A 14,431-nucleotide genomic window follows, 5' to 3' on the forward strand; every position below is an offset into this window, starting at 1 on the left:
TTCATTTTCCCTTGACTCTGCTTGTTCAGTCAGTCACAAAGGTCTTGCTAATTCTCCATAATGCCAAGTGAACATATTTCTTTGTCTACTATAGCTATCGAGTTGAAGTGTTTGTAACTTCACTCTACTGCACCTATCTCCATGATTTATTGCTTAAAATCTTCATCAGCTTATCTTACAGACTTAAGCAGTCTCATTTCTCTACTCAGCACCAGCTTCAGTAGCCCTTGCACTCGGCCGTCGGGCTATTCACCATGTCCCTGCCTCTCCCCACCGCATTCCTTTCCCTAGTCCTTTTGCCTTTATGAACTTCATCCATCCTCTCAGGCCTTCTCAAGTTCATGTCCTTCCTAAGACCTTTCTTTTAATTTTTTTAATTACTTTTTTTTAGAGTTTTTTAAATTTTATTTTTTTATTAACATGTAGTTGATTTACAATGTTAGCTTCAGGTGTACAGCAGAGCAATTCAGTTATACATACACGTAAGTCCTTTCCTGACTACCCTAGCCCCCCAGTGATTTCTTTTTTTCTCTTATCACCCATAATGAATATTCGCTATGATTTTCATTTAGGTCTTTATCATGTACCATCTCATGACTTACCTCACATTATTTTAACTCTTATATTAATATTTAAAACAGGTCATGATTTAGATAAAGTCCTGTATTTGCTGCAAACTGTCCTTAGTCAGGGGACCGTTTACCATAATTCTTTGTTCAACCTGTGTTAACTCATATAGTGCTATGCATGTGGGCCCATCACAAGTCCAACCATCTGTGTGTCATTTAGTTCTCACTCCATCTCCCAGAGCCTCAGTTTTCTCATCTGTAAAAGAGATAATGATGCTTTCTTTTCAAAATCATTGTAAGAATTAGTAATAATACAGGTAAAATAATTTTCATAATGTTGATACATAAACCTATTTTTGGCATAATCAGACTTACTGTAGCAAGTACTCAGGCAGCAAGTCTTTATGAAGTGTTAAAGAATAAAAACAGCAACCCAGTACAGTAGTAGTTTGAGGGTTTTTTTTTTTAAACATTTTAATGTGGAATATAGCCTATCAACAGATGTATTATGAATTTTTTCTCTTTATACATTCTTTGCAGAATGTATTGCAAATCCAGACCATACACAATAAGTATTTGAGTGACTCTAATCCACTGAAAGTTGGAAGTATTAGTATCTGGGGCATAAATTCTACACATGTAACACAAGTCACTTGTACCTATGACAACCAGCAATTCATGGTGATGGATTTCAAGAGTGACCCTTATAATCAGGTATGTCTCAGTGGAATGTTATCGTATCATATATTTTTATTGCTCTGCAAAATTATCACCACTATTATTATCATTGTTCTATTTACTTATATTTGGAAGTTTACACATATGTGCAATAGGTGTGCTCCTGAAAAGTGGCCAGCATTGAATTATATTGTAAAGTGCACATTAGTGACCCTCCAGTCCAGGGATCAGTGATCAACAGTCTGATGAAATCCTTTCCATGTGTTTCCCAAAGAAACTGTACTGTGTGCCAAGGTTGGTCCACCAGGCTAGTGCAACAAAACTTCCTTCCATGGCAGAGGTTAAAGCAAAGGAAGAGTGATCCTCTAAAATTGTTGGCGATTTTCCCCCACCTTCCTAAAAATCGCTCCTATCCCTGTAGAACTGATAGATCTTACAAGTTCGTGAAAATTGGCAATAAATGTGGTGATCATCAAAATGAGTATATTTCACTAGTACATGAAGTGGGATTATTCGGTTAACCAAAACAGAGTGACATAAGTAGCAGACCCTACGGGACCCTCTAGTAGACTCCGCTTTACTTACCAGAGCCAGCTAATTGGAAGGCGAGTTACCAGCAGAGATATCAAGAGTCGCCACAGAGGTGGAAGTATCCCACGTTAGAACACTAGCCCTGTTATCAGTATGGTTTCTGACACATAGAGGGTGGTTTGGAAAAGTGACAAGGCTTAGTTCCTGTTTTCTAAAAGATGAAGAAAAGAGTGCCCAGCTGGTATTTGGATTTTGGAAAATGACCCTCTGAACACTCACAAAGATTCTTTCTTTATAGTCTCTTCTTGTTAGGTCCTTCAAAACATTTTTCCTGAACTATATTGAGTTCAAAACCACCCACTGCAAGTAATTACTTCCAGTTAAGGCAATGCAGAATATCTTTTAATGCCTTCTTTTGGGGACACTTCAGAGCATATCAGATGCTTATTATGTTCCAGGCACCAGATGTTGAGGATGGTGACACATGAAAACAGGAAGGTTAAGCCTAGTGGCAAAATAACGAGGCTTTTATAAACACTGGTTTTACTCAAAAATGCATCTACCTGGGAGCAGTGTAGTCCTGACTAAATGAAGTTGAAAGAAACAGATTCCAGCATAGGGATTATACACACAGCATGTCTCCATATCTACTTGTCAGAATCATTGGGACCTGAAAAGGAATCTTCACATAGTTTCATTACTCTCTAGAAAAAGAATGAATGCATCGTTTTTTGCTATACTCTAATTTGACGTATAACTTAAATGTGATATTTAAGAAGTTCTGAAATACCAACTTTATCTATTGTTTTCCGGCAGACACTAACTGTTCAATTGACAGACAAGATTATCAGCCTGGAAAAATTAACGGAGGTTACTTGGATTCATGGTGATCCTACAGTTTCTACCACACCTATGACAAGTACCTTGCCAATGACTTCTTCTCATCCGTCTACATCTACTACGAAGGCTACCACTGCTGATACTGTTACCACCGGTGCTGCTACATCCAGTACCACGACTGCCAGCACTAGCGCCACTCTTCCTGTCACCACCACGTTTTACCCAACAAGTGCTACTCAAGCTACAACTGCTACTACCATTTATAACGCCACTACGCCTTCCTCTACAAATACTACTACTGGTAGCCCCAATGTTACCCATCCTGCCACAACTGTGCCTTTCTCAACAACTACCACTGAATTTACAACTGCTACTACCATTTATAATACCACTACGCCTTCCCCTCCAAGTACTCCTCCTAGTAGCCCTAATGTTACCCATCCTGCCACAACCATGCCTTTCTCAACAACTACCACTGAATTCACAACTGCTGCTACCATTTATACCACTACGCCTTCCTCTACAAATACTACTACTGGTGGCCCTAATGCTACCCTTCCTGCCACAACCGTGCCTTTCTCAACAACTACCACTGAATTCACAACTGCTGCTACCATTTATACCACTACACCTTCCTCTACAAATACTACTACTGGTGGCCCTAATGTTACCCTTCCTGCCACAACCGTGCCTTTCTCAACAACTACCACTGAATTCACAACTGCTGCTACCATTTATACCACTACGCCTTCCTCTACAAATACTACTACTGGTGGCCCTAATGCTACCCTTCCTGCCACAACCGTGCCTTTCTCAACAACTACCACTGAATTCACAACTGCTGCTACCATTTATAATACCACTACGCCTTCCCCTCCAAGTACTCCTCCTAGTAGCCCTAATGTTACCCTTCCTGCCACAACCATGCCTTTCTCAACAACTACCACTGAATTCACAACTGCTGCTACCATTTATACCACTACACCTTCCTCTACAAATACTACTACTGGTGGCCCTAATGTTACCCTTCCTGCCACAACCGTGCCTTTCTCAACAACTACCACTGAATTCACAACTGCTGCTACCATTTATACCACTACGCCTTCCTCTACAAATACTACTACTGGTGGCCCTAATGCTACCCTTCCTGCCACAACCGTGCCTTTCTCAACAACTACCACTGAATTCACAACTGCTGCTACCATTTATACCACTACGCCTTCCTCTACAAATACTACTACTGGTGGCCCTAATGCTACCCTTCCTGCCACAGCCGTGCCTTTCTCAACAACTACCACTGAATTCACAACTGCTGCTACCATTTATAATACCACTACGCCTTCCCCTCCAAGTACTCCTCCTAGTAGCCCTAATGTTACCCTTCCTGCCACAACCGTGCCTTTCTCAACAACTACCACTGAATTCACAACTGCTGCTACCATTTATACCACTACACCTTCCTCTACAAATACTACTACTGGTGGCCCTAATGCTACCCTTCCTGCCACAACCGTGCCTTTCTCAACAACTACCACTGAATTCACAACTGCTGCTACCATTTATACCACTACGCCTTCCTCTACAAATACTACTACTGGTGGCCCTAATGCTACCCTTCCTGCCACAGCCGTGCCTTTCTCAACAACTACCACTGAATTCACAACTGCTGCTACCATTTATAATACCACTACGCCTTCCCCTCCAAGTACTCCTCCTAGTAGCCCTAATGTTACCCTTCCTGCCACAACCGTGCCTTTCTCAACAACTACCACTGAATTCACAACTGCTGCTACCATTTATACCACTACACCTTCCTCTACAAATACTACTACTGGTGGCCCTAATGTTACCCTTCCTGCCACAACCGTGCCTTTCTCAAAAACTACCACTGAATTCACAACTGCTGCTACCATTTATACCACTACGCCTTCCTCTACAAATACTACTACTGGTGGCCCTAATGCTACCCTTCCTGCCACAGCCGTGCCTTTCTCAACAACTACCACTGAATTCACAACTGCTGCTACCATTTATACTACTACGCCTTCCTCTACAAATACTACTACTGGTGGCCCTAATGCTACCCTTCCTGCCACAGCCGTGCCTTTCTCAACAACTACCACTGAATTCACAACTGCTGCTACCATTTATAATACCACTACGCCTTCCCCTCCAAGTACTCCTCCTAGTAGCCCTAATGTTACCCTTCCTGCCACAGCCGTGCCTTTCTCAACAACTACCACTGAATTCACAACTGCTGCTACCATTTATAATACCACTACGCCTTCCCCTCCAAGTACTCCTCCTAGTAGCCCTAATGTTACCCTTCCTGCCACAGCCGTGCCTTTCTCAACAACTACCACTGAATTCACAACTGCTGCTACCATTTATACCACTACGCCTTCCTCTACAAATACTACTACTGGTGGCCCTAATGCTACCCTTCCTGCCACAGCCGTGCCTTTCTCAACAACTACCACTGAATTCACAACTGCTGCTACCATTTATACCACTACACCTTCCTCTACAAATACTACTACTGGTGGCCCTAATGCTACCCTTCCTGCCACAACCGTGCCTTTCTCAACAACTACCACTGAATTCACAACTGCTGCTACCATTTATACCACTACACCTTCCTCTACAAATACTACTACTGGTGGCCCTAATGTTACCCTTCCTGCCACAACTGTGCCTTTCTTAACAACTACCACTGAATTCACAACTGCTGCTACCATTTATAATACCACTACGCCTTCCCCTCCAAGTACTCCTCCTAGTAGCCCTAATGTTACCCTTCCTGCCACAGCCGTGCCTTTCTCAACAACTACCACTGAATTCACAACTGCTGCTACCATTTATACCACTACGCCTTCCTCTACAAATACTACTACTGGTGGCCCTAATGCTACCCTTCCTGCCACAGCCGTGCCTTTCTCAACAACTACCACTGAATTCACAACTGCTGCTACCATTTATACCACTACGCCTTCCTCTACAAATACTACTACTGGTGGCCCTAATGCTACCCTTCCTGCCACAGCCGTGCCTTTCTCAACAACTACCACTGAATTCACAACTGCTGCTACCATTTATAATACCACTACGCCTTCCCCTCCAAGTACTCCTCCTAGTAGCCCTAATGTTACCCTTCCTGCCACAACCGTGCCTTTCTCAACAACTACCACTGAATTCACAACTGCTGCTACCATTTATACCACTACACCTTCCTCTACAAATACTACTACTGGTGGCCCTAATGCTACCCTTCCTGCCACAACCGTGCCTTTCTCAACAACTACCACTGAATTCACAACTGCTGCTACCATTTATACCACTACACCTTCCTCTACAAATACTACTACTGGTGGCCCTAATGTTACCCTTCCTGCCACAACTGTGCCTTTCTTAACAACTACCACTGAATTCACAACTGCTGCTACCATTTATAATACCACTACGCCTTCCCCTCCAAGTACTCCTCCTAGTAGCCCTAATGTTACCCTTCCTGCCACAGCCGTGCCTTTCTCAACAACTACCACTGAATTCACAACTGCTGCTACCATTTATACCACTACGCCTTCCTCTACAAATACTACTACTGGTGGCCCTAATGCTACCCTTCCTGCCACAGCCGTGCCTTTCTCAACAACTACCACTGAATTCACAACTGCTGCTACCATTTATACCACTACACCTTCCTCTACAAATACTACTACTGGTGGCCCTAATGCTACCCTTCCTGCCACAACCGTGCCTTTCTCAACAACTACCACTGAATTCACAACTGCTGCTACCATTTATACCACTACACCTTCCTCTACAAATACTACTACTGGTGGCCCTAATGCTACCCTTCCTGCCACAACCGTGCCTTTCTCAACAAATGCCACTGAAATTACAACTAGTACTACCATCTATAATACCACTACGCCTTCCCCTACCAGTACTCCTCCTAGTAGCCCTAATGTTACCCTTCCTGCCACAGCCATGCCTTTCTCAACAACTACCACTGAATTCACAACTGCTGCTACCATTTATACCACTACACCTTCCCCTACAAATGCTACTTCTGACAGCACTAATGTGTCTCTTCCTGTCACAACCGTGCCTTCCCTGACAGGTGCTACTGAATTTACAACTGATGCTACTATTCCTAATGCCACTACACCTTCCCCTACAAATACTACTGCTGCCTAACACTAATGTTACACTTCTATCACAGTCAATTCTTTTCTAACAAGTTCTTTTATATTTACAACTAGTACTACTGTTCCTAATAGCAGTACACCTTCCCCTATAATTAAAAAAAATTTGTTTTAAGTATTACAAATATTACCTTATATGTTTTAAATACCTCTACTCCTGATAGAACAACAACGGATGCTTCTGCTGTTGCGTCTTCTTACACTGCAAATGTCATAAATGCTTCTCTAGTTCCAGAATTACTACTCAAGGCAGCATAATTCCTACAGACATCTCTTTAAAACAGATATTGCAGATAGAAGATAATCAATTAACCAATATGTGGCTCATTGCTACAGAAGTTTTAACAAATATTAGCACTAGCTTTTACTAATATGGCTACTCCAAATGCTGTAGACATTGCAGAGACATCTAAAGATGTATTCATTACTAACTGCGTAAGTGTAATTTAAGAAGTTGTGGATACTTCTTTTGCAGCCAGAATAGGTAATACTATTTAAAAAATTATAACTCCTATACCCCAGCAATTAAACAATAGATATTTTATATATCTTTGCTACAGACTCCACAGATGATTTTTCTCTCCCAGATAAAATCACATTGGCTGTAGTTATTGAAATAACCCAACTTGTTCTTTGGTTAGAGGAGATAACGCCGTAATGAGAACACTGATAGTAGCTGGCAATCAAATGACCACCATGGTAGCAGCTATTAATATTATAGTAGATTATTTCATTATTAATGCTGAAAGTCACACTTTATTCTCCTATGGATTTTCCCCATACCATGACTACCAATATGGTAATTTGCCATTCTACGTCCTGAAACTATTGTTGCTTCTAAAGAGAGCCTAGCTGTAACTATAGATATGGAAAATGCTGCCATTGGAGATCATGTATATACTTTGACTCTTGGAACTGAGATAATTAGAAATATTATGTTACTTTTGCTATCATAGAAAACAAGAATAGAATTATAGATGTTAAAAACGTAACTCCCAAAGTTTGCAACCATTATTTTCACAGGTACTATTGATAATCTTACTACAGATTTGGTATTTCTATTTATAAACACTAAATGTACTTCCAGGAACTTACAATTAAACTTATATAATTTCTTAGAGATAATCTTAGGCTGCTGCTGTTACCACTAATGACTGAATGTACTTACCATGCTCTGAGTTTTCTATAGACCAGAAATAGCCCAGACAGAGATGAGTGTGTAGAGATATGGCAGAGGGGAGACAGTTTCTGCTCTTCAGATCGGAGTTCATAATCTTGTTTGCTCTCTTATTTACCAGCGTTTCCTTCTGTATTTTACTGTCTAGACTCTCCTTCAGTGTGTTAGGACTTTCCGCAGGTTCTTGGTCTTTCATACCCAAATTCACCATTTATTCTTGACCTGTTACTTTCTGAGATCACCCATACCCCTGTGAACAGATTCATGGTCATAACCAAATATTGCCATTTGGGTGCTACTGAAGGCTTAATCCTAGGGCAGTTTTATGAAAATGTAGTCTGGGGAACCATGGGAGGCCCCAAAACTTTGGGGTCCATAAGGTTGAGCCTCTTTTCATATTAATACCACAGTGTTTTTGCCTTTTTCACCCATTCTTTCATGGGTATACAGTGCCATTTTCCAGAAACTATGTTCTGTCACAACAGATGAACATAGAAACCAACACAATCATCTAGCTGTCTTTCATTAAGACGCTAAACAGATTTACAAAATATAAAACAATGTCATTCTTTTTGCTAACTTTTTTTTGTTTTGGAAAATAACAGTTGTCTTTCATTAAAAATACATTATTTATGTCAACAAGTACTTGATATTGTTATTTTTAATGAATGAGGAAATAAATATTTTACCAAATATTTTACAGATGGCTCCATTTTAGTTTCTAATACAGTAAGTATTTGTAGATATAATCCACCCAAACAAAGCACAGGGTCTTCACTAAATTTGAATGTAAAGAGATTCTGAGGCCAAAAAGTTTGAGAATCATTTCTGTAGGACAGAAGTATCCTAGTTTCACTCTCAAGTCCTGGTCAGATATACTATGCAAACCAAACAAAGCAAGATTCATCATTCTAAACGGTGTCAGTGGACTTGGTTTGTAGGACGAAATGAAATCTATCAGTGTTTCATCATGTTCTTTGCAGAGTATTGTTCTCTGATGGGGACTCACTGAAGAGCTCTTGTGCTCAGGGAGGCTCTGGCTTATCTCTTGCTTTAGCACTGAGACACTGTCACAATGCTTTCCCAAAGGTCACCTATGTCCAGCCTCTGCACTGTGTGGACAGGATAATAGTTATGGTTGTTCCTCAACTTTATCTGTATTAAGCGGTTTTATTTTATATAGTGGTTATACTTCTGTTCACTTAGGTGTTGTTTAAATAGGATATAAATGTTGAAATATGTATTGAAATAAACCATACACATTTTACAATAACAGCCCAGTGAATGGGGTGTGAGGCAAGATGGGCTCGGTACTTGGTACTGTACTGGGAGGAGCAGGCAGAATCTCCCGTGGCTGGAGGTGTTTCCATGGCACAAAGTGTTGGGAAAATTGCTGAGAAGTTGATCTCCACCCAGGCAGGGGCTGACTCATTTGGGCACAAGATATTTAAAGGTCTTTGAAATGCTGCTTTCACCCAAGACTAGAAGCTTAATCATAAGATAATTGTGAGAGTAAGACAAGGTATTCTAATTTCAAATTAGATTGAAGGTTATAGTTTTCCTTCTGGCAAGTTATGATTTATGATTGTAACAATTCCTGTGACCTTTATGGAGATACATATTTCAAATTCCAGCTTGCGAACAATTTAGTCTCTTATTGAATTATTAAATACATGATTCTTCAGAGAGGACTTTGGGAATAGAGATGACAGAGTGTGTTATGAATGCAACACACGTTTATTTCCAAACATATGTCCAGAAAAAAGGACACCGAGTTGGGACAGCCTTTAGGGCCTATGTAGCTAAAAATTTCCACCTCATAAAACAGTTTCCTCTAGACCGTATCTTTTCCATCCTCATCAGCATCTGATTAAATATTCCCTCAAAAGGTTGCCCATTCAATTGTTGGGCAGTATTATTTTTAAAACATTTTTCCTGGTATGAAAATAGATTTTGGTTCCTCAGCGATCTACTCATAAGCTTTAATTTTTCATCTTAAACCGTCTCTCTGATAACCTTTTGTCTTTGCTATGGTGGCTATTGTTTTCCTGTTAATTATCTAAATTAAATCTCCCTATTTCTCCAATGTCTCCCTCATAAATTCAAAATGGATTAAAGACCTAAATGTAAGACCAGAAACCATAAATCTCCTAGAGGAAAACAGAACACTCTTTGACATAGATTGTAGCAATATTTTGGGGGATCTGTCTCCTAAAGCAAAGGAAATAAAAGCAAAAAAACCCAAATGGGATCCAATTAAACTTAAAAGCTTTTGCACAGCACCGGAAACCATCGACAAAATGAAAAGACAACCTACTGAATGGGAGAAAATATTTGCTAATGATATGACTGACAAGGGGTTAATATCCAAAATATATGAACAGCTCATACAACTTAGCTTCAGAAAAACCCCAAACAACCCAATCAAAAAATGGGCAAAAGACCTGAATAGACATTTTTCCAAAGAGGAAATATAGATGGCCAACAGGCACTTGAAAAGATGCTCAGCATTGCCAATCATCAGAGAAATGCAAATTAAAACCACAATGAGGTATCACCTCACAGCTGTCAGAATGGCTATCATCAAAAAGTTTGCAAATAACAATGTTGGTGAGGATGTGGAAAAAAGGGGACCCTTGTACACTGTTGATGGTAATATAAATTGGTGCGGCAACTGTGGAAAATGGTACAGTGATTCCTCAAGAAACTAAAAATAGAACTACCATATGACCCAGCAATTCAACCCCTGAGTATATATCTGAAAAAAAAACAAAACACTAATTAGAAAAGATACATGCATCCCAATGTTCATAGTAGCATTATTTACAATTGTGAAGATATGAAAGCAACCTAAGTGTTTATCAACAGATGAATGGATAAAGAAGATATGCTATGCATATATACAATGGAATACTACTCAGCTATAAAAGAGAATAACAGCTTCCATTTGCAACAATGTGGGTGGACTTAGAGGGTATTGTGCTAAGTGAAATAAATCAGTCAGAGAAAGACAAATATTGTATGATGTCGCTTGTATAATGAATCTAAAAAATACAGCAATCTAGTGAATATAATAAAAAAAGAAGCAAAATCACAGATAAAGAGAAACCAGTGGTTACCAGTGGAAGAAAGAAGTGTGGAGGGACAACATAGAGGTAGGGGACTGAGAGGTACAAAGTTTTATGTGTAAAATAAGCTACAAGTATGTATTTTGCAACACAGGGAATTAGCCAATATTTTATAATAACTATAGATGGAGTATAATCTTTAAAAATTGTGATTTACTGTATTGTACACATGTAACTTACCTAATACTGTATATCAACTATATTTCAATAAAAAAGAAAAAATGCCTATTTACTTAAATTTCATCATCTTGTGGCTAAATAATTGTTTATAAAATTCTAGTGAGTTGCAGCTCTAAGAAATACATGTAATTACTCTTCTGTGATGCCTGACAGCTGAAATTAATTCAGGGGCATACTCTAGCTTCCAGGCTGGAGGTTCTCTGCTCAGAGCGGTCAAAAAGTCTTGCTGAATAACTGACAATTTTCCTAAATCTACTTTTTTTCCAGGTGAATCTTTATGTATCTTTTTTTTCCTTAAATTTTGCTCCATTTTCATACTCTCTTTGTATAGGTCCTATGCTTGTTTCTTTTTTAAAAAATTAACGTTTATTTTGAAATAAGCTTGGAGAAAAGTCACAAGAATAGTATAGAGAACTTCAGTATACTCTTCATCCAGATTTCCCCAATTATCCATGAATTATAAATTATTTACCATTTTCTCTTCTCTCTCTTGCACACACATGTGCACACACACAAGTGTGTGATTTTAGAGTCTGTAGACATGATGTCTGAATGTCATAAAATGTCTTAGTGTAGATTTCCTAAAACCCAAGAACGTATTCTTACATAACCACAATATAATCAGCCAGATCAGGACATTAATATTCATACAATGCCACCAATAAACAGGTAGCAGTAAAATTCCACCAATCATTCCCAAACTGTTCTTTATAAAAAACACAAAACAGCAACAACGGCAATAGCAATAAATAATAATCTGGATGAGACCACGTGTTGCGTGTTGCATTTACTTGCTTAATTGAATTTTTGTTTTTTAGGCTCCTCTACTCGGGAACTATTCCTCAGTCTCTCTTTTTCTTTCATGATTTTTACATTTTGGCAATTATGAGCCAGATCTTTGTAGATTATTTCTCATTTGGGGTTTGGCTAATATTTCCTCATGATGACACTGAGGTTTTACATTTTTTTTTTTTTGACGGGTATAGAATTGATGTTATGTCCTTCCTGGTAGATGTCAGGAGGCACGTGTTGTCCGTTTGTCCATGGCTGGTGATGCTAATTCACTTACTTGGCTGAGTTGGTGTCTGCCAGGTCTCTCTATAGCAAATCTACTATTTTTTCTCATCACAATTAATAAATATATTATGAGGAGATATTTTGAGGCTATGTAGCTATCTGATTCCTCTCCCATTGGTTTTATCATCGATTGATAATTCTTGCCTAATTCAATTATTATAAATTTGTTAAATGGTGATTTTCTAACTTCATATTTTTTCTACATTCATTATTTGTCCTTACAAGGACTCTTCCTTCTTTGCTGTATATTTTTTGAGTGATGCTTGGTAAATAACCACGTCCCTGAGCCCCCTAAATGCACTCCTTCTCTGAGATCCTCACAGATCCTTATCTGTCCATCCAAAAAATAGACTAATTAAGAGCAGCTGAACTTCTGGTTCAGTGGTCTTCAGTCTTGGGTGCATACTGGAAACACCTGCAGAGGTTCATCATTTACTAATGCCTGGACGCTGCCCCCATCACCCAGGTGACTCCTATATATGGTCAAGGTTGCGAGCCACTGTGGCAGTGGAGTTGTGGAGTTGGAGAGCTTTCTTGCTCAGTCTCAGCTAAGTATAGCAGGAATTTAAATGTGATGAGAATTCGACAAACAGGAATAAGAAACTAAGTTATCAATTACATGAAGGAGAGAGACACAGGCAGAGGAAGGAGGAAGAGATAGGAGGAAGAAAAACAGAAGAGATGGAAAGAGAAGAGAGAGAGAGGGAGAGAGAAATGGGGCAAAGTAAAAATGGATAAAGCTAGTTAAAGAGCACATGGGAACTCTTGTGGCTTTTCTATACATTTGAAATTTTATCAGAATGTTCTTATTCCATGGTTAAAGAGAGAGAATTCTTGTAAACGTTAGCTTGTGGTTTCTACTTTCAGAAAAAAGTAACGAGGGAATAAACCCTTCATTTACCCTCTAAATTTTGTATTGAGCTTATGGTAGAGGAGGTGAAGTGGGAAAGGAGTTACAGTCTTAGCATCATTCAGAGCTGACCTGAACTTAGAGACCACTGAGGGATGAGGGATAACAGAGACCCAGCTGCCGGGATGTTGTAGGAGGAAGTTGGGTTCAGCCGTCTCCACCTCAACTCTGAGCCCTTCCTCTTGCTTTGTATCATTAAGCCGCCAGAAAACTGCAGTCACAAAGCACATCAATTGGAAAAAACCTTGAGGTCATCTAATTTAGGCTCCTACCCTATGTAGGAATGTTTTAAGACATCCCCTCAGCCGTGTTAAGACCCCTGTCTACTATGTATGCATAACATAAAGTGCATCCTTTTTAAACACAGAAGCAAATCGTTCCCTGTAGATTGATATAAATATAGTTCCTCTCTGGAAGCAGTCAGGGGAGGAAATGGTCCATGGCCCTGGGGAAGGTTCAGGGGCAGATGGTGTAAACTCAAGGAGAAAGTGGCCACCCGGAGGATCGTAGAAGCTTGACTTCGACTCCACAAGGTCATAGGGGTGCTTGTCCATTTCCTGTTCATTTCAGCAGCTCCTGTTCTGACCTAACGTCAAGCTCACAGATGGTGGTCAGTGAATATGTGCGTGATGACTAAATCCTGGGATAGGGAGATGGAGACGAAAATAAAATGAAAGAAGGAAAGCTAAAATAAGAACCAGATATTGAAGGGGGTACAGAGAAAGCTGTAGCGCCAGGAGCCATGCTGGGCCATGAGCTGGGTGAGGGAGCCCTGGGAGATTTTCTCGCTGCAGAACCCTGGGGTAGTTGCCCAGCTGACTTGAACTTGTCAGGGCAGACCTGAAAATAAGGCTGCAGCACAGACAGTGGTTTGTGCATCTGAAACCCAGCCAGAGAGGTTCTTCTTTTTTTTTCTCTCTCTCTAAAAGATTGGTGTTGAATGAATTTGCTTAGAGTGGGGCTCTGGGGTAACACAGATTGGAATAGAAATGTCAGACTTATCTGTTAATGGGGCAAGCCATCGAGAAAAGTTCTGTTTTGATTGTTTTAGGTTTCTGTCTAGATTCATTTTAATCTGTGTATTTCTTCCTGCTGTAGAAAGTAGTTTGTGTACCTCAAACCACTGCCAAATG

The 14,431-nt window shown here is 39.9% G+C and overlaps 1 protein-coding gene across 1 annotated transcript in view; it reads left to right on the forward strand.

Annotated features, from left to right (window-relative positions):
• The window catches only part of LOC102514818 (probable maltase-glucoamylase 2), an 84,672-nt gene extending 77,587 nt beyond the window's left edge, over positions 1-7,085 (forward strand). Inside the window, 2 exon segments of the mRNA XM_032483525.1 lie at positions 1,110-1,283; positions 2,595-7,085. Of these exon segments, the coding sequence (XP_032339416.1) occupies positions 1,110-1,283; positions 2,595-6,818 (4,398 nt within the window). The 3' untranslated portion in view covers positions 6,819-7,085.
• The last annotated feature ends 7,346 nt before the right edge of the window (positions 7,086-14,431 follow it).

This window comes from Camelus ferus, chromosome 7 (genome assembly GCF_009834535.1).
Source record: "Camelus ferus isolate YT-003-E chromosome 7, BCGSAC_Cfer_1.0, whole genome shotgun sequence".
NCBI lineage: Eukaryota > Metazoa > Chordata > Mammalia > Artiodactyla > Camelidae > Camelus > Camelus ferus.